The 19,904-nt window shown below is 39.0% G+C and overlaps 3 protein-coding genes and 2 long non-coding RNA genes across 21 annotated transcripts; 1 reads left to right on the top strand and 4 right to left on the bottom strand.

Moving 5' to 3' along the window:
* The first annotated feature begins 99 nt into the window (after positions 1-99).
* LOC149987306 (uncharacterized) lies at positions 100-2,946 on the top strand. Its single transcript, XR_016499112.1, has 2 exons — positions 100-238; positions 513-2,946. It is a non-coding gene; the product is annotated as an uncharacterized LOC149987306 (long non-coding RNA).
* LOC141044587 (uncharacterized) lies at positions 2,740-4,088 on the bottom strand. Its single transcript, XR_012216181.2, has 2 exons — positions 3,341-4,088; positions 2,740-3,143 (listed from the first exon to the last, which is right to left on the bottom strand). It is a non-coding gene; the product is annotated as an uncharacterized LOC141044587 (long non-coding RNA).
* Positions 4,089-4,941: 853 nt separating this feature from the next.
* Positions 4,942-6,384, bottom strand: LOC112272977 (proteasome subunit beta type-2-B). The gene is made up of 3 exons (XM_024501232.3): positions 6,131-6,384; positions 5,552-5,793; positions 4,942-5,435 (listed from the first exon to the last, which is right to left on the bottom strand). The coding sequence occupies exons 1-3, from the start codon at positions 6,286-6,288 to the stop codon at positions 5,170-5,172; spliced, it is 666 nt and encodes a 221-aa protein (XP_024357000.1). The 5' UTR covers positions 6,289-6,384; the 3' UTR covers positions 4,942-5,169.
* A 1,926-nt stretch (positions 6,385-8,310) lies between these two features.
* LOC112273277 (D-lactate dehydrogenase [cytochrome], mitochondrial) lies at positions 8,311-15,625 on the bottom strand. 16 transcript variants are annotated; one of them, XR_012216173.2, is made up of 19 exons: positions 15,182-15,625; positions 14,546-14,618; positions 13,738-13,841; positions 13,461-13,509; positions 13,215-13,307; positions 12,821-12,935; positions 12,553-12,613; positions 12,202-12,238; positions 11,843-11,904; positions 11,554-11,650; positions 11,396-11,458; positions 11,086-11,160; positions 10,824-10,932; positions 10,415-10,524; positions 10,166-10,233; positions 9,738-9,817; positions 9,413-9,543; positions 9,113-9,156; positions 8,311-8,750 (listed from the first exon to the last, which is right to left on the bottom strand). XR_012216173.2 is itself a non-coding variant. In XM_073529329.2 (19 exons), the coding sequence occupies exons 1-19, from the start codon at positions 15,337-15,339 to the stop codon at positions 8,631-8,633; spliced, it is 1,683 nt and encodes a 560-aa protein (XP_073385430.1). In that variant the 5' UTR covers positions 15,340-15,625; the 3' UTR covers positions 8,311-8,630. The 16 variants fall into 16 exon arrangements, 8 of the variants coding, with proteins under 8 accessions (XP_073385430.1, XP_090101103.1, XP_073385429.1 ...); XR_012216171.2 differs by having other exon boundaries at positions 10,110-10,228; XR_012216172.2 differs by having other exon boundaries at positions 10,177-10,228.
* A 322-nt stretch (positions 15,626-15,947) lies between these two features.
* LOC112273276 (uncharacterized) lies at positions 15,948-18,742 on the bottom strand. 2 transcript variants are annotated; one of them, XM_024501830.3, is made up of 2 exons: positions 17,022-18,742; positions 15,948-16,814 (listed from the first exon to the last, which is right to left on the bottom strand). In XM_024501830.3, the coding sequence occupies exons 1-2, from the start codon at positions 18,340-18,342 to the stop codon at positions 16,228-16,230; spliced, it is 1,908 nt and encodes a 635-aa protein (XP_024357598.1). In that variant the 5' UTR covers positions 18,343-18,742; the 3' UTR covers positions 15,948-16,227. The 2 variants fall into 2 exon arrangements, with proteins under 2 accessions (XP_024357598.1, XP_024357599.1); XM_024501831.3 differs by having other exon boundaries at positions 15,948-16,793.
* Positions 18,743-19,904: the final 1,162 nt, after the last annotated feature.

Here is a 19,904-nt window from a genome sequence, read left to right as displayed (position 1 = left end):
CACTACGGCGCTGAGTTTTCTGAATGTGACTGATTGTGTTGTCAGCAATGACATGTCCGGTGCTGGTGAGCAAGGATTAGAGGAGCAGAGCAAGGGAAAGAACGGAACAGGAATCACTCGACGGTGATGTTTATAATATCCTCCTAGCATAGTAAAATCGTCAATGTTGCCGCAGCCAGCATGCACGAAACATCTGAGTTCCTGAGTTCCGTCCATCTGCAGCTCTAAATCTTCCAAGGTAAGTCACTACGCTCCCTCCTCTCAATTCTATTTTACAAACTAGTGCGAGGATTGGAAACTGCAAGTAACATCCAAGAACAGAATGGCAACTCTGTAGTGGCTTAGTTACAAACTTGATGAGCAGCGGACAAGTTGAAAAAGAAGGCATTTATTTTCATGTTATAATTCTTAATCGATGCATGTATGCCGACTTCGCTCCAAGACAGCCTCCTTCGAACCTGCGGTCCACAACCCAAGGGCAGAAATCTGATGCAAAAGTGTGCTTGATGTAGGGCAATTGAAATTGAGACTTAATTGCTTTCGTGATAACAATATCAAAACCCCGATCCCACGAGAAAGTTCTATAAAATACTCTGCATAGAATCAGACTATTAAAGATCACGGTTGGCTAGAATGGAACATGGACCACTTAGGCCCTAGTCAACTCTACGGCTCATCCAAGTATAGCTGAAAATAGGGACGTTTAGGAATGCTTTAAATTCAATTTTATGTTGTCATGATGTAACACGATTAATAGGTGAAAGAGTGTGGAGATTATTATAATTTAGGAGATCTTAGTTCAAAATATTATAACAAATTATCTTAAAAATATAGTTAATAGTCAAAGGGGTAGAAAAATTAAAATATACCAATGCTGCCTTTTAGAAAGGTGACTTCTACTTACTTTGTAGCACCATAAGTAAGGCAAATCAAAGTAGATTGGAAAAATAAATGACATAGGCATCTTTAGAAGGAAGTTAAGAGTAATTCTAGAAAAAAGTTACTTAGAAAAACTAGGTATTGATACCCGGAGAGGGCGGTTATGAATCAAGGTTGAAATCAGACCCTAGGAGACAAAACCGAGTCTCTACAATGACTCCAGGACTTTTTGGCAGATCGGAGAGTGGGGTTTGAGAGAAGATTGGATAGGGTTTCTATGGGCATTGATTTTGGGTGATTTGGAGTTGATATGACTTTGTAAGAGCTTTGCAAAGTTAAGGTTTGTTTCGGATGACTTGGGCTTTATGAAATAAAATAGGGTTCACATTTTGGATGATTTCAAGAGTTTTGTAATAGATTTACAAGTGAAATTTTTTGGGTTTATGGTTATAGTTTTTTTTAATATGTATTGTGAATTTGAGCTCGATCTAACGGTTTAATTGAGGAATATTGAAGTTTAAGTGGGTCAAGGTTTCAAAAAGTAGAATTTTAGGTCTAGTAGGGGTTTTTAAGATTTCTTGCAATCTACTAGTTGAATTGGAGTGAAACTTATGTGAGAGGATATTAGACTTGATTTTCTACGTGTATGAGAATTTTGAGATCAATCGAACGGTACAAAGGAGAGATATTGGCTTTGGAAGATTGGCATCAAGATTGGAGAAGGAGGCTGACCAATACCTGAGTACATTTTTGAGGTTATCGTCAATTTGGTAACTCCGATCCTTTTCAAATTTTTTGTGCTTGTTTTTAACTTATTTCTTTAGAAGTGTGCAAAATTTGAGTTAAGATCAACGGTTTATTCATTAGTTATTGAGGTTTAAATCTGTTGTAGGAATTACTATGGTTTGGTTTAGAGTTTAGAATTTAATTTAGGGTTTAGGATTTGGATTAGGGTTTGGTTAGGGTTTGATTTAGGATTTAGTTAGGATTTGGTTTAGGATTTGGTTGGATTTTAGTTTAAGGTTTGTTTAGGGTTTGATTTAGGGTTTAGGATTTTATTAGGATTTAAGATTCAATTAGTTTTGGCCTAAAGTTTGAATGAAGTTCAATAGGATTTTAAGTAGAATTAAATTAAGATTGAATTGAGATGTATTTGAGTGATATTTGTAATCCTTCTAACATTTCTTTAAGAATTCTTATTGTTTGTTTGAAATTTCTCTGAGATTTCTTTAAATTTGATTAAGCTTGCTTACCATTATTATGGTCTAATTAGAACATTGTTAGTATTCTATTAGAATTAGAATTTTGTTATTGCAATTTCCATTCTTCCTTCTACAGCCAGGTGCCTGAAGCATTCTCAAGCAAGACTTCACGTATTACTATAATATGTGCTACAGTAAGAGCCCAAGAAACAAGATTGCGAAGATGAGAATCTCATGTGCATCTCAAAAGTATCCGACTATACTCGACTCCGAAGATTTTTACATACGCAAAAATGTGCATACCTCTAATCATATTCGCAAGTATCAATTGTTCCCAAGTAGAAGTTGACTATTGGGCACATTTTCCTCTTCAGGAAGTATTCGCCAATAAGTGCAACCTTCTCCAGAGCATCCACCACCTACACCAAAGCCAAAGACAAGTCAGGACAATTATAAAGCCAAAGACAAGTCAGGACAATTCAGGACAATTATAAAGCCAAAGCCAAAGACAAGTCAGGACAATTCTAAAGCAGTGCCATCCTAAATCGTTTTTGGAATGAGAAAATCTACTAGGCTTCAATGATCCCAAGTTGTAATGCGAAGACTTACACATTATTCCAATACACTACAAATCCCAATTAGGACAACCTTCGTCAAATTGATTTCATGCAGGAATAGATCTCTGAACAAGAAAAACTTTATTTCGTTTCCGAAATACATACACATAGGAGCTGTTATCATGGTAACTTCTCACGGATGATGGTTTAATTCATGGATACGAGTCGAGCTCCTTAACTGTAAACTAAATCTCTGAATCTTCAAATAAAAACGTAATAGAAGAATGAAGGAAATCTATACACAAGGATCCTTAAACACTACTACATGCTTCACTTATGTGCAATCAGAGAAACATGCGACAAGGTACCCACTTAAAAAGATAGCAACCTCAGTGAAGGAGCTCTTCAGTAAGCTCCTAAATAGGGTATCCTCTGTCCCACATTGTACCCTCGTCTCCGCGGATGTATGATAACGTTGAATGCACTGGTGTGGTATTCAGATATCCTGGGTCGGACAATCCAAGTCCATCTCCATCTCCGTCAGCCGTAAGCAGCATTAAACCGCGCAACATCCATCAAACGAGACATTACCTAAGTTATGCAATCTGCCGCATACCTCTATAGCAAATGAGCACAGCAACAAACCTCCGGACCTCATACCACGATAAAAGTGAAACAGAACAAGAAAAAACTAAGGTTCACCTCTCATTATTCTGAGGTCGATCGCTCTCACTTTTTCGCCTGCACTGATTACAACTTCGTCCTTCTCCACAGTTCGATTACTAACAAGGGTAAGAGTCCTTTGCTTAAAAAAATATATAGCTGTGCAATTTCAGCTGATACTGTGCAAGATCGATAACCTCTCCATGCCTGGTGACGACATTGCTTGGCCATTACAAGTAAGCTTTTGCAGCTGCAAACAGAACCGACCACAATGAATATTGAAATGTATATATATATATATATATATATATATGTATGGAGTGAGAGAGAGCCAAATGAGACCTCGAGCTCTGTCAACTTGGAAAATGGCGACACAACGAAGTACCCCATCTCACATTACTAATAACGTTAAGCAACGAAAAAGCACTTCTTCTTCAATCGATACAAAATGAACGAAATATGAAAATATTGCGCAATTAACAGAGAAGCAGAAAGCACTCCAACGAAGTTGAATATCGAGCAATAGTGCAACATTGTGAGAAACGACAAGGCATTTCACTCATAGTTGCTCTTGGTGTGAAACCACGAAAAAAACACACGTCAGCTGCCGCAGAGTCATAACCAATTCAGCGCATTCTGTTGAATTCATGGCCTCCACAACTGAATGATACTAAACCAACGCAAATGAAGCTAAAAATCATCGCATGTCACTAGCATCCATGCGTTCCCACCTAATCAACAAATTGTCAGAACCTCCGAAGCGCAAATGTGCAGTAATCGAACATCCACTTACCCTTGTCGCCGGATGTTGGTTGCCAAAGACGAGGTCGGTTCAGCCATCTCAGACAATATCTAGTCTTCATTACGGAGTTTTACAGGTTGGTCAATGGCGAACTGCTCCCGCCTTGTAACTCGGCAAATTGAGGTCTGTTGGCAAATTCACAAAGTAATTTGTTCTAATTCAGGAGAAGATAGATGGGGAAAAGTCTAAAATTCTGAATGGAATGCTACTAAGTACTGTAGCAACGACGTGTGGGTTACTGAGATAGGACGTTATGCCAATCGAGCTCGACCTCAACAACCAAAATACAGATGTTCAAGAGCCGGTTATGGAGTGTAAGATCTTCATAGGCCATTTCAGGGCTTCGTCTCGCGGAGCAAATAACTCAATTTTGTAAGAGATAAGTCATGGGATAAGATGTGAAATTATGAAGTCTCAAAATAAAAGTAAAATATGTAGTCGCTGTACAACTTCTTGCGTAGCTTTCTTAAGGCACTCTCAAAACTATAAACCAAGAGGAATCTATGGAACTCCATGCCATTATGGAACTCTCGTTCATTATCGATTTCTTTGTCTAACAAGCTCTGGCCATAATGTACAACCCTGAAAAATGATTCTCGAATTCCAATTCACCTTAGCTACAGTCTTCACAGCTATCGACAAGCAATTCAGATAGCAGTAGCAGTAAGCACATGCAAACTTCGAGTGAGGCGTAGCATGAGTCTCAAAGAAGATCTGCGTCAATAAACTACCCAAGTATATCTCAACAGGGAAAAGAAAAAACACCAAGGAACCAAATCGCTCCATACTCTGCTGGTATAAACAGGTTAAGTTCAAGTTAAGACTTCCAAGAACAGTATTGAATGCACTAGCCCCTTCACAAAGGCCAAGACAAAACAGAATCTTTATACACAAAGCAATTGCTGTGAGTGTTAACATGGGGATAATAACACGGGAACTGTCTCAGAAGAAACGTACCAAGTATTGAACCCATCCAAATACCTGTCTGTACGGTGACAAAAAATAGCAAGGAGAGCAATTCATAATTTGCCATCACCTAAGCATTCAGTCACTACCTATGAATTTCCTAGGCTTGAACAGATACATCTTCAGACATGGGGGATGCTTCGGGAGCTGAGGAAGAGGGAGGTCCCTGTTGGTCTTCCACGGTTCTCCTCCACGCAAGCTCCCGGGCACCATCTTTATCGACAATCTTAACAATAAAGTTCGGTGGTGAGGCCACCAACCTGCTTCTCACTTCTTTGATACATTTATCCACTAGTTCCAAGGCTTTCTCTAGTGACATGTTCTTCTCATAGTAACGGTCCATAAGCGAAAGCAGAAAGTAGGCACCTGTATCACGTACACATTCTCAGGTCATCGCCGGCATCCCATCACTAAAAAAACCAACGAGGTCTAAGAAACATAAACATAGTACCCGGTAGCAATAGCTCAGCTGAGAAACTCACCATAACCCATTCCACCTTTCTCAAGCTTATGAAGGGTCGAGATGTAGTCCAAGTAGTAAAGTGATGGTCCCTGGTCCTTCTCCCACCCAGCTATCATCATATTCACTTGATATGGGCTCTTTCGAAGAGCGGTGGCAAGCTCTCCCCGAGTGAAGTTCGCGGCAGCAGCAGTTGAAAGAGGAATCCCATTCCGGTACTGGTACAACAAAATGTTTTTCTGGATATATTCCGAAAACTGAACTCTGCACAACCGATCACCTCACAACCACAAATTTCAAAACAGAACCACACTTCCAGGATACAAGACACAAAAGCGAGCAGACGGAGAGACGAGTCCCCATCAAAAAAAAAAAAAAAAAAAAAAAAAAAAAAACCACAATAAACCTCAAAAGACACAGGATCCGCACAGTACCTCCGAGAATCAAAACCTCACAAAAAATCATCAACCCTAGCCCTCTACGAGACTCCCGAAACACCAAAATCCTAGAGATCGATGCCCCACCCAACACCCTAATTCTCAATAGAACAACAAATTCGACCTAACCCAATCAGCTGGTTCCCGTAGTGGATCATACCTACCTGTCCCCGCTCTCACCAGTGACGCCGAGCAGCTTGTGGGAATCGAGGATCATGATCTTGTCCTCGTTTGTCTTCTGCACCACGATGCTCTGCACCTGTGACGTGTCCGCCACCAAGAGGGCGAACCCATCACCGACTAGTCCGAAGATGCACTCCATGCTGCTCGCTTGCTGTGAAGATCAACTGCGGGGACCTAAAATTGCGTTGCGATGGTTGTAGTGCCAGTAATAAGGGCGGATGATGAACAAGAAGAAGAAATGGGCAATGCGTGGGTTGTCCTCGCCCCAGCGCCGTAAAGGTTGCACATAGAAATTCACTACTCCCTTTTCACACAGCAGTCCTGGTGGTATGATAAAGGCACTTTTCACACCGTCGTTGTGCTTCTGGGATAATTGTTCTTTTTACACGGTAGTTGTGGTTCAGATAAAGATCCTTTCCACACTGCGGTCTCACTTGGGATATAAACGCTTTTCACACTGGGATTTGTTTTATAAGATCACGGATGCTTTCACACCTGGACCGCTTTTGAGATCCAGTGTTTGATGTCTGTTTATTTTGGTACTGGTTTACTTCGATTGATACAATCGATTTATGTTGATTTATGCACGTTTTCTTTTTTTTCTTTTTTTTCTTTTTTTTCCAAAACTATTTTTATAATAAAAAATAAGTGTGCTTTGAGTTATTTATATTTTTAAATCTGATAATCTTTTGTTATATCTTTAGTTTTAAATCTGATAATCTTTTGTTATAATCTTTAGTTTTAAATCTGATTATCTTTTTAGAAATACAATGAGAATTTTGCTAAAAAAATTAGAATGCAAAATTAATAAAATAATATTGAATTTATTATTAATTTTCAATTTTATTTAATTATACATAAAATTGATGATTATAAAATTGATTACATTAGATTAAAAGCAAGTACCTTTCTTTGTTTTTGTAAATTTTGAACACTAATTTCTTGAAATTTAGGTTGTAAAATATTTAGTAAATCATTGATTCTAAAAAATTACTTATTCTAATTTTTTGTGTCTTTTAAGTTCTTACATGTATACATACATAAGGTTAAAAACATAATACCAAAGATGCTATTACTTGAATAATTTAATTTTTTGAGCAATAAATTTGGGATTCTATTACTCTTTTTCCAATTAAAAATATTTTCTTAAAATTTATAATATACCTTTACTTATTTATATTTTATGTTTTTGATAATATCTTGATGTCAAATTTTTAATATATATATATATATATATATAATAGCCTTCTAAACCTTTATCCCCATTTTATACTAATATATATATATATATATATATATATATAAAATCAAAATAAATAATACTTTCACTACAAAGAACACATAAATCCCTATACTATTGCAAATTTATTTCACAATATATAGCTAATTGATTTAAAAAAACCCTTTATATTAATATAATGAATCAAATTTACAATTCTAATAAAGTTTGAGCTAAACATTATATATGTATTTAAGATGCAATTTATAATAATAATTTAAATTTAAATTATAAACTTGTATCTCTTATCTTTTATATTTTAATCTAGATTGTTAAACAACTAAATATATTAAAAATATACTTTCTAATATGTATTATATTTGCACCTATGTTTCATTTATCAATATTCTCTACTCAATCTATGTTGGAAGTTGTTTTTTATGTAAGTTATATTTAAGTTTTAATTTTCTATTTAAAGAACTTAGCAACATCTAGTATGATGCAATAATTCATGGATTAAATTTTATTATACTAGCAAGTATGGTTATGCAACATATTGTTCAATATAATGTTTTAATAAAAGAATTTATTTAGTCATGCAATGAGAGAATCGTTGAAAAATGAAGAATAAGGAAAATGCTTTGTATTGCAAAAATGATATTTTAGTATCAAGATTGAAGAATTGGCAACTAAGCCAATGTTTTGTTTCAGTGAGGAACACTGAGAAATGTGATTCAAGAAGCAGAAAATAGATAACTTGACACTATATGTAAATAATTCATAAATAAACGCTTTTTGTTAACATGGTTGAGATGAGAAGTGATGTAGAAGTGTAATGATTCATTGAACAAATTCTAGGATTCGAAAAAATATCAAAGAATAAAAACGTGGACTTGCAAAAGCAAAACAATCACACGTTTGTAAAATAACCACAAGCATAAATGATGTAATAAATATTCTGTTAGCAGACCCTTTCGTAAACTCGTTATTCCTATGAATATATACAAGTAGATATACAAGGCTCAGTGATCATTGAAATGGTCCTATTACAATATATTAGCTGTTTTTCACGCTTCACCATGTGAAACTCCACTGAAAAGATATATAGCACCATAATATGCACAGAGATCAGACGGGTATTAAAAGCATCTTTACCCATCGATTTTCCTCACATTATTTCATCTTTTTCATGCTAGCAGAGACTGCAGTGTGAAACTTCAGATCACGGAAATCAATGCAAAAACACAGCCTTGCATGTTTCGCTAGTAGCAGAACTTCTCGGGGATAAGTTTACCAGGGTTCATGAGATTGCTCGGATCTATCGCCCGTTTTATGCTGCCCATCATCGTCATAGCTGCTGATCCATGCTCCTTCTCGAGATACTGCACACATTAGCAGCAACTCGCATCATACTGTAACGGGTGCAACATCTCTGCGACTCATTTTTGCAACCATCTATTTTATATGACATTAACAAAACTTCAATTCTAGTAAATTATGTATTATGACAAAGGATTGTTCTCATTAGCTAATCAAAGCTTGTGAACCTACCCGTGAAGCGATTTGTTGGACTATTCACTATTTGTCAGGTGAGATGGACACTCTAAGGCAAGTTTCTTTATTGAGTTCATTGATGTAGCTGTAAAAGCATACGAGGAGAACAAGACGGAGTGTGAAAAATTGTGCCGACTCTATTCACCTTGGAACATATCTGAAACAATATGAGAAACCTCATAGAGATTACCTTCATTTTCCCAACCCCAACTCCATGTTCTCCAGTACAGGTCCCTGTTCCAATTATTCAACACTGAGAAATATTTCATCACATTAAAGAAGTAACTGTTCCAGGAATGGTCTGCCAGCTTAAAAGCGTCCCTCGTTTCCAAAGCAGATCTGTTTCGTTTGCTACCCTTTGCAGTGTGTACTTCTTTATTTCCTTTTCTTTCTCAGAAGATTAGGATTCTGAGGCTTTGAAAACGGCTCAGCTTTGATACAAAAGAGGGGGGGGGGGGGGGGGGGGGGGGGGGAGTAGTGGCAGACTAACCTTCCATGGAGAGGGATAAATGCACGATTCCATCGGCTATTTCCAGGGCCTCTTTCACTTCCTCTTCGTTATTTTTATCAAAAAAAATACATACGTGGAAGTTTCCATCTCCTGCATGTGCCACGAGTACACTGCCAAGAAAGAATGGTCAACTTTAGAAAAAAAAACCAACAACAAAGAAAAATGATATATTCCTTTCTCAATAAGCCGATATCCGTCAGCCACGTTTGATGTAAAATATCTTGATTCAAGTTGAAATACATCGCTAAGAATATCAAGCATGAGGCATCTCCTGTACAGAGATTTGAAGTAGAGGTGAGAATACTGAGGTAGAGAAGATGCGAGTAATCTTTCTTTTGATGTAGAGATGCACTCTGCAAGTCTTGAGAGGGGTACACAAACATCCTACAATCATAATGTATTGCAGTGTTAGATTCGCCATTCTCGTCCGTTGGGCACATCAATCAAATCAATCTAATCAATCTATCTCTCAATCTGATTTTTGATGGTGGGCGTTTACAGTATGCATCTGAAACCTTGTAATAACGTTCCTTGTTAAAAATTATCACGAGGAATTGTTGCAGTATGAGACACGTACGAGGCACGTAGCTGATTCTGTAAAACTTGTGAAACTAACAGTAGACCTTTCGTTATCACTCTGTATACCTGAATCATGCTATAGAAAAAGTGGTCATACCTATCATCGATCCAACTTAAACAAAGAGCTTCTACATGATGGATTTGTTTTCTTACAGTCGTCATACCCTCTGCACCCGGACGGAGAGAAAAACTGGACCAGAATGCTCCCTTTCTGATCTGCTCTATCACAAGCTCATTCCCACCAAGTAACACTCTTTTAGAAAAGCATCTAATGTTTGACTTCTCATAATATCGTCCGTAAATCCAGTCAAAATCGTATCACCACACCTCATTAAAGGCTGGGTCATGGTCTTGAAAAAAGTACATGATAAGAGAATCGCTACAGTAAATATTGCTTGTTACCTTCCAGAGCTCCTCTTTTTCCATCTCTGAGTCAGCGTAGACGAAGTCTGATCCATTGTGAGCCTGAACTATTTTTTCAACTCGTGAAGTTTGCTCGAGGGCATAGGCTTCTGTTGACGCAAATTGACCCCATTTAGATTCACTAAAGCTACTGAGATTGCCGTTGAGTTTGTAAAGACGAAAAAAATCAAAAGAGCAATTTGAGAGAGGATAAAAAACTATTTGAAGACTCAGTACGACGAAACACCACTAACATTGGCTGATATACCCATCACTTCCTTTTCAAATCCAAATAGACTTCAAAAACAGTAGAAACGGTGATATATCAGTATCATCATTATCTAATAACCACTGGACCCAAACTTATTAATCTAGGCAGCTACAAAAGTCCATCTGAAAGTAAACAAACCTGTCCCTACGAATTCGAACATAAGTGTTGGTTCTGTTGGATAGTTTTTGCCGTTTGCAATATTGATAGCGTTCATCATCATCTCATCCAGCAACTCGACCCGTGAGACCTGCCCTGACCCAATCCCACACACCTTGCCTCCTCAATGCCTTATCAAATTGAACAATCTCTCCAACCTCTGTCTATTGCAGTTTCAGCTTGGCTAAGATCTGCTTGATAGCACAACTTTCCGAGCCGTTATATGCATGAACGATGGAATAACCTGAATCCCCGAGTGCATGGTTGCGATGGCTACAGCAGTGGCATCTCCAATACTCTTAAAATTGCACATGGCTACCTACAGTCAAGACAAACACATTCCAAAGTCATTACAAAGGTTAAGAAGCAACTAATTACCATTTCAACAAATAATATTCATCATCTAGAAGGAATACGTTCTACGCAAAAAATCAGGTTTTCTTTCGGTTGACTCTGTACAATTAGCAGTGCACAGCTGCTCTATAGTGAGTTTTTCACCTGGCTCTACAAACGACAATCTGTTTCAACAGAGATAAAATTGGTTTAAACAGTACAATCATTGAATCACTTTCAGGCCGGTTCCAGCTTAATAAAAACAGTACCTGCACAGCACCTGTCTGAGGAGGCTTCAAAGCAATTTTCTACAAGCGCCAAAACAAGGAAGAAACTCTAATCAGAAGACAACTGTTGGAAGTGCATTCCATGAACTTACAACAGAAGCTTCAGGGATTTTTTGAAGACGCAGTGTGACCTCTGTGATAAGCCCCAAGGTGCCTTCACTCCCAATCAGCAATCTTGTCAAGTCATATCTGGACATGACAACAAACTAGGTAAACATTCATCGGTAGTCATCGAGTCTGTATGCGATGGAAATGAAGGTAAATGTTCACAGGCCTAAGAAAATGCATACCAAGTTGTGGGGCTTTGAGATTACACATCCCAACTGCACGAGAGTTTGTAACCAAAAAGAAGAGATCAAAAGCGAAAACGAGAGGACCTACCCTGCAGCACTTTTTCGAGCACGAGCTGCTGTTTTGACAACATCTCCGTTTGGTAAGATACACTAACATGCCGCCAGAAAAGTTCCACAAGTTCCAGGATGGTCTTGCAGCGTTAGACTCATGGATGCACCAAGGTAATCTTAAGAACCCAAGAAAAAGTTAACAAAATTCCCTTTTAAGGTTTACTTTGAATGTAGAAAATTTAATATTCCACGTCAATCATTGTTCAACTTGTCTACAGAGTCTTACAGGAGAATGTGTCAACCAAACCTGATCTCACTATCTTGAAGATGGAACACAGCACACTCTTTTTATTTGTGATGTTAAGACTTTCAAGAGGTCGAATGATGATAGTTCACCTTCAAAGAAATGACGTTGTCTCGCATTGTGCCGTACCTGCAACGAACATCATTAGAGCGAGTCTTAAATTATTCTCTACGTACCAAAATTATAGTTCGCAATGAAATCTCGCATGAACAATGAAACCTTTTGTCACGTCTGTCCATCTGTCACATATATCTGCACGCTGCAATACAAATTTAACATATGGTCTGGACAGATGCATCAGCCGCAACTGCTTGTCAACTTGATCAGTTACTTAATAGAAAAGGTGTCGTTACTTGTTGGGTCCCTAACCCTGTGATGTATGGAACATAAAGATGCAACATCTTTCTAAAAGAACATTAAAAAAGAGTGATATGATCTCGTACCGCACAGCCAAGGAACCAGAACATCGAGTTGCGCACATTCCTCCGATTGAAGCTCCAGGACCTGCACGAGACCAGGCGACACAAATAAGTACCAGTGCAACAAGTAAATGCGATGCCCGGATGATGATAGCAGCAGGATGTCACAAATCATGTGAAATCAGTCTATGTCCTAGATCTTGAGAAATGAGAGTAAAGTTTGCAGGTTAAAAATTGAACTCATGAAGAGTGCATCAGCAAGATGATCGACGGCACAGAAAAAGGATATCACCTGGGTCCAAAGGGAAGAAGAGGCCGTGTGGTTTTAAGAACTCATTAAGCTCTATCCATCCAATGCCTGACTCCACTACTACATCCATATCTTCTAAATGCAACTCCTTGACTCTCTGCACATCTCCCGTGCAACACATATCCATTCAGACCAATATCATCCCTCTTTCTATCACGTGGAAGCATTCCATCACTGGAAAGAATCAGTAAAAAGTACCCGCTACATTAATCTAAATCTATACGCAGAAAGTCAATAAATTATAATTTGAGGAGTTCTAGGAATGATATCATCAAATAACGTGAAGTCATATCCTCCTCCCTTTAACAAGTAGAGAATAAAATAAGAAACGGACGATTCAATCTTACAATAGTTCAGACGCGCAACACATATTTACCTTCATCAACTTCATGTTGATGCTAACTCCTTTGTGAGGAGTCATACTCTGTCCTTCCATTGACGTCCCGCCTGCAAATGGTATCATAGGGACCTGAATACAAGAATCAAGCTCAATCAGCGAATGTCGATTCTTCAGAAAAGCTCAACTTAAACCAACGCAATTTAACCGGCATAGCCATATTATTGTAGTGAAGCATGAAAGGAAATCTCTCCTCTTCGCATACAATGGACCTTGGCTGCAAACCTTGTATTTCGCACAAGCGTTAACGACTGCCACAACTTCCTCCTGAGATCTGGATTGATGAGATATCAATAAACATCAGTTCAGGGTTTAGGATTTTGATTGTTCAGACCATTCTTTGCACCTCCCCAAGAGAATACTTCACACAATTGATACTTTACACTGAAAAGAAACTTCAAGTTTCCTAAGATGAATGAAAACTTCAACTTCAAGCTAGCACTACGTACACCAATGTGTGCATGCATGTTCGATGGTATCGATGGAAATCTCTTCAGCTTACTTGGGATAAACCACAATATCTGGAATGGCTTTCACAGCAAAATGACTGTGCCAAGGTTTTGCATGGAAGGTCCTTTCTTCCACACCTACAACAACACGATCCTCCTGAAATTGCAAAGCTGAGTTAGTTTTCATCCTTATCTTTAAAAAAAATTGCAAACAAGTAGAGTAACAGTTATCTCGGAAGGTCGGAACATGTTGAAGTTTTTTTCTTACTCGAACAAATCATTCTGATCAGAAATCTTTCCAAAGTTGAGAGGAATCAATGACTCTTAGGTTTAAATTTAACCCCATCATTCATCGCGCATTTGAATCCTACCAAGTCTACATTTAGATTGGCTTTGCCAAATTTCAACTTTGTATTTGGTTTAGTGGGTTGGACACTTCCTGATTCAGATTTCAAAGCTGTAAGAGCACGTTGACATACTCTACCTTCTGTGTTTAAAGAATCGACGTCTTCAACTTTAACTTTCTAACATACAATTTATAACATACCTCTGAAACTACCAAGCTTTCGGGGTTTCAAAAGTGCAGAGCCGTATAATGAGATAAAATGCAACCTGCCAGAGTTTGATGCTAGCTAGACATGACAAAGAATGAGCATTCAAAACAAAGCTCCGCATGTTGGAGAAGTGCCCCAGAACACAAAATTGCAAAAGCTGCTTCAAAGAAGTTCCGATCGTATGTTGCGTCATGTTTTGATCAGTTGCCGAATAATCTCAGCCCACTGACAGTAAAATATTCCTATCCAAAGACGATACGTTAGTGGGACGAAATACTGTTTCACTTAATAGCGCAATGAGACTTACATCACACACAGCTTTCAATTCCGCAAGAAGGCGAGATATGATGTCGACAATGAGGTTCCGAGACCAGTCATTCCTGCCAAAAATCAATTGATGCAGTGGCTTAGCGCGATGTGACCTAATCCTACTAGACTCATCAAGAAAACTAAATCCATAAACTTTCCATGTTCAGTTTCAATCCTCAAACCACTTTTAGCGATCAGCTCACAACCATCATGCCTGAGACGAGTATGGCTACAACGGCATTTGAAGACTGTGAACTTCTCGCCGAATTGTTCTAGATATTATACACTCATTCTACAAACAAATAAATAAAACAAAATAGAAGAATTCTAAACTTCAGGAATCGGCCACAGACGCTTTGTCTATCTTCGGAACGAAACATAATACACAAGCGATGACAGGCTGCTGAAATTTAACTGTGTTTGCAACCATGGACGGAAGGAACAATCTCACAACCACACTTGAAAAGCACTTGTGGATTGTTTGGCTGAATTTCGGGTTCGCAACACTTATTCAAAATCGACCATCGCATTGAATCTACACTCTTTCTGTCAATTCCACAAGGAATCTACTATAGGGAAATTCAAAGAAACACAATGAACGAAGCATGTCGATTGGAAATGGGTTTCTAAATACCATGAGACTGGCCTCTCTGTAGCTTCAACTTGTTCGAGGTCCTCAATGCGCGACGCAACCCATTCGTGCAGCTTCAACAGACTCATGAGCCCCGTAAACGCTACCACTCCTCCGATCGCCCTCGCATGCTTCCTCCATCCTGTTACCCCTGAACCCATCTTCCGCTCGGCGGAATTGGCACCCTGCGACGCCAAGCAACAACGTTGAACGTTCGGGTACCGGAAAACAGAATCCGCTAGAAAGCAACGCAAACGCAGTCCACGCCCTCAGCGCCAGCCAGCCATAAATCGCCTAAGCTCTAAGCAATTTCCAGCAATTCGATCCAACAAGCTAGGTGCTTCATACAGCCTCAACTATTAATAGCGCAAGCCTTTTAATTCTCGACACAGTGAATAGTATGTGGCATTCATCTACTCCGTGCGAATCTGTACCCTGTGCTTTGGGGCATCTCGATCAAAGTTAAGCAGGAACCCAGACTTGGCATCTTAAGCTTGTTTTAGAGAAACACTTCATCGGAAACTTCTGCCACAGCCCACGTGTGTACTGCATCAATGATAGAGGTGTAGACTACAGGGGAAGGTTAGTAGAATATAGTGTGGTAGGGCGTTTATTGTAGACAGCACCAGTACGTTTTGTGGTTTAAGCTTAAACGTGCATTTGTGTTCCGTTTCGAATTGTGAAGCTATGATCATCACAGTGAGGTTTCATATCAAAAGATTCAAAGAGCTCAATCGTGTGACAGATAAAACATCGTGCACAGAAAAGGTGATTGAATTCCACATTGATCAAGGCGTACAATGATCGTGGACGATGTATATTACGGAGCCGGATACTCACTGGAAAATTACGGGCTTTTGCCTAGGCTTTTCTCTCAAATGTGTGTGTCTCGTCACCCAAATACCGGATTCCGTTAAAAATGAAAACTCACTAAACTAATCTTGGCTTCAGAATTATGTCATCTGAGCCATGTAATGACTTGGACAAGAGTGCAAAATGTACAAGAGATTGTCTCCAAGTCCTATCTATGACCTGGATGTGAAATAAATTTACAAAATTACACTGAATACAAGCTTTACGATCCGCCATGAGCCTTGCATCAAAAAGAACCAGATTAATGATGAGACGACTCCCAACATGCAAGCAAATACAAAGCCACTCCGAGACCCCTTTACTACTTGTCTTTGAGGATGTCTTTTTGAGCACTGAACCCAGCCTTGTTGCTCATTACCATCGATGCAAGGCTTCATAATTCCTGATAGAACCCCTTGGTGCAACTTCCCTTCGACACAGTCCATCGCCGCAACCTCCACACATGAAAACTCTCGCAGCTTCAGACAGGGAAATTTTAACGCTCCAATAATTGGCTCAGAGGTGCTTCTAGCTGAGGCTGGACGTATTCGCATAGGAGTAGTTATTCCTGAAGGTAACAAATATGATCTCCAAGATAATCTCTCTAGACTGTATTCAGCTTGTGGAGACGCTGCAGGAGTAAGTTCTGGTGCCACCAAATCATGGGCACGAGAATCTATAGTGGGCGGCTCGTCCGATTGTGATTGGGCACCCTGAGCAATACTTTGCAGCTGGTCTGCATTACTTACCCAGAGCTGCACACCTGCAGCATTTGACCAGTAATCTGTACACGTCATAATGTACTATCAAAAATCCTGAAAAAAGAGATAGATCTTCATAAAGAACCCTGTCTGTACTAAAAGAAGGGATTTTAAAAATTGTTCAGATGTGACTGATGTTTTGGAAAGAAAAAAGAAAAAAGAAAAACGATTAACGTAGGTACAAAAAACGAGAACTCGTGTGAATTGAATGAATTAGCAACTCGCAGTACCTTCAACTGGATCTGGTAGAGCACCATAATCGACCAACCCGCTATCAATGAAAAGCTCTTGTGAAGGACCGTGTTGGTCCAGGATGGGTGTTGCATCCTCAGCGAAAAACTCGGCAAAAGCTGAAGATGATGAACTCCGGTGAAAGCTCCTAGACGGAAGTTCTGGAGCTGAGGGTGCAGGATCAGATAAATCCACAGACTGGCTGTAGGATGCCTGACGCCGTGCCAACCGTATTCTTCGGGAAATGTCCCCCTGAGGATTTAATTGTACCGTCGTGGAAGTACTGCGAGGGAGTAATTGGATTTGAGAGCTTTCGGGAACAATACTTTCTTCATTGGGCACAATTAAATCATCCATCTCCAAATAGTCATCAATACTTATGTCTCCCACCGAACCAACATGAGGAGAGATTAAGCCACTCTCAAGATCAATATCGTCGTCATCAAATTCGAGATCGATGAGAGATGCCATGACATTGTTGTCGATCATAACATCACTGTTGATGACTTCCTCTCGCCAATTTTCATTCACAGTGGCAACCCTGGATTGTTCAGTACCAAAAACATCCTCCACGGTGATGCCATCATCTTCACCACCAACATCGCCCACACCAGGCATTTCATGAAAGATAGATTGTATATCCCCAGTGCTTGCGCATCGCGGGGTGACAGACTCCTCATCTAAAAAGTCACTCATGTTACCTCGGACATCTGGACATTCACCGGGTAGTTCTCCAGGCTCCTCAAACTGCGCCTCCTCCAAAACACCAGAGGATGGCTTGGCCGAATCCTGAGGAGGGGTCCAGGGCTCCTCAATGAATGGCCCCCCATATCGGGCTCCGTTGTTCGGTCCAGGACCATTCTTCTTGAAGACACGAACAAGAACGTAAGGCACCTGCTCTCCTCTCAGATTTTCATAAACTTCATCCGCCATTCGATACTCATGCATGACCCAGTCGGTACGTTGTCCATTGGGAGCTCGACCGATGTAATACACAAGAGTTTTCTTCATGCCTCTTGAATACTGAGACTGAACGAACCTATCCTTTCCCGTCGACTTCCAGTACCCACGCTCCGTGGCTCGATTGGTACGGCATCCTTTCGGAGACTTCTTGTGTCGCGCAATGTAAAAATACCGCTCCTGATCAGAACCCCCAGGCTCCACAGGCAAATCCCATGGCTCTACACTGTACAGGTCCACTACTACAATTGGGTTATCCTGGATACTCTCTCCTCTTATTTGCTTCTTCAAATATAAACCCATAATTTCAGCATCAGTAGGATGGAATCTCCATCCAGGAGAGCGCGAATGCGTCGACATGATCGTAACTCGCAGAGTATCACGCTTACAAAAACGATAAATATATATTTTTTGCGCTTTTGATATAAATTAAGTTAGATTAAATTAATTAATAAACAATAAACAGCAACGATCTCACCGAAGATCGAGAAACTCTCAATCTATAACATGAGAGATAACACTATGCTGCTTACAACTAGCTAGTATCACGAAAACTCAACACTGCTCAGAAAATGGCTACGACGATTCACACAGTAGAATTCAGAGCGGAAAAAAACCAGAAGAAGCCGAGGAAAGAGAAGACTAGAGAAGAAGAGACACTAAAGGCACCAAACTGAATCTCTCTCTCTCTCTCCCATGAGTTAACACGAGACAGAGACGGCGGAAGAGCTTGCAAACAACGCAGCGCTGCAGCAAAAACAATGGAATGAGCACGTGACAAAGCATGAGCCAGTGTTTTAAGAGCCAGTGTTTCACGGGCATGAGCCTTCTGCCCGCTCCTAAAACTTGGGCAGCAAGGCGAAAAAACCTCGGCGTTCGTTGATTGGATCTGTGACTCGGGCAGAGACTATTTCCTCGTAGTCCACTTTCCCCGCCAGGCTAACTGTCTGCACAAAGCCATTCCAATCAAATACCCGGATTTGTCTTACACAGACGGTATCCGCACCAACCCAGTCCTTTCAAATACCCTGCTTGACCATACCCAGTCGGTGTCTATACCAGAAGATTCCATTAAAATACCCGGAACGATCATACCCGGCCGGTATCAAGCCAGGGTATTGTCTGCAAAGGAATCTTACTACTGTGCAGACTAGTTTGCACTGAATTATAATGTGATTTTTAAAGTTTAATATTTTTAAATAAGGAAAAAATCTTACTACAGTGTATAAAATAAATGATACATTTTATTCTGTTTTTTAGTATTGAAAATATATATTGTAGTTTATGAAACAATGATGTGATTGGAATTGCTTTATTCTGATTGAATTAAATAGATTAATATTTATTCAAATAAAAAAATTTTAATGATTTAAGAGTGTTGGAAAATTTGAAAAAAATGAAACGCTTTATATATATATATATATATATATATATATGTATATATATATTTTTATTTGATTCTTATTTCATAAGTTTTTATTATTTCTTGTTATCTACGTGACTGTAAAAACTAGCAGAAAATTACTAGCATATTTGTAAATAAAATAAAGTTATATATGTATATTAAGTAGTCAAAAAAGTAAGATATTAAAGTAATTGTTACATCATACAAACAAATTAAAGCACTCTAAGTCAAAGGTGTAAAATAAATAAGTTGGTAACATGACTTAAAATAGCTTTAGATTTCTCTCCATATTTTCTAACTATGAAGGACATAAGGAAGCTTCCATATGACCACAAGACTTCTTGGTCAAGTTTCCTAGTTCTAGAATGCTTCTCTAATAATGGGTGTTTGAATAACTACTAAAAGAAGCTTATTGGTCAATTGATGTATAATATAACAATTGCAAATCTAACTTGTATTCAAGAAGCTTCTATGATACTTGATAAAAGAGTTTATATATATATATATATATATATAT

This window comes from Physcomitrium patens, chromosome 20, assembly GCF_059467195.1.
Source record: "Physcomitrium patens ecotype Gransden chromosome 20, ASM5946719v1, whole genome shotgun sequence".
NCBI lineage: Eukaryota > Viridiplantae > Streptophyta > Bryopsida > Funariales > Funariaceae > Physcomitrium > Physcomitrium patens.
The sequence above is the reverse complement of the archived record's forward strand: the minus strand, read 5'-3'. Positions and strand labels throughout refer to the sequence as shown.

Excerpts from the sequence above, each read along its gene's own strand:
- LOC112272977 (XM_024501232.3), bottom strand. The coding sequence starts at position 6,288 with ATGGAGTGCATCTTCGGACTAGTCGGTGATGGGTTCGCCCTCTTGGTG. Across the intron at positions 5,794-6,130 it reads ACTGGTGAGAGCGGGGACAG|AGTTCAGTTTTCGGAATATA; the intron begins GTAGGTATGATC and ends TCGGTTGTGCAG. Across the intron at positions 5,436-5,551 it reads GAAAGGTGGAATGGGTTATG|GTGCCTACTTTCTGCTTTCG; the intron begins GTGAGTTTCTCA and ends TACGTGATACAG.
- LOC112273276 (XM_024501830.3), bottom strand. The coding sequence starts at position 18,342 with ATGTCGACGCATTCGCGCTCTCCTGGATGGAGATTCCATCCTACTGAT. Across the intron at positions 16,815-17,021 it reads TCTACCAGATCCAGTTGAAG|ATTACTGGTCAAATGCTGCA; the intron begins GTACTGCGAGTT and ends TGACGTGTACAG.
- LOC112273277 (XM_073529328.2), bottom strand. The coding sequence starts at position 15,339 with ATGGGTTCAGGGGTAACAGGATGGAGGAAGCATGCGAGGGCGATCGGA. Across the intron at positions 13,510-13,737 it reads GATATTGTGGTTTATCCCAA|ATCTCAGGAGGAAGTTGTGG; the intron begins GTAAGCTGAAGA and ends TCATCAATCCAG. Across the intron at positions 10,229-10,414 it reads AAAAAGAGGAGCTCTGGAAG|ATCAGAAAGGGAGCATTCTG; the intron begins GTAACAAGCAAT and ends GTGATAGAGCAG.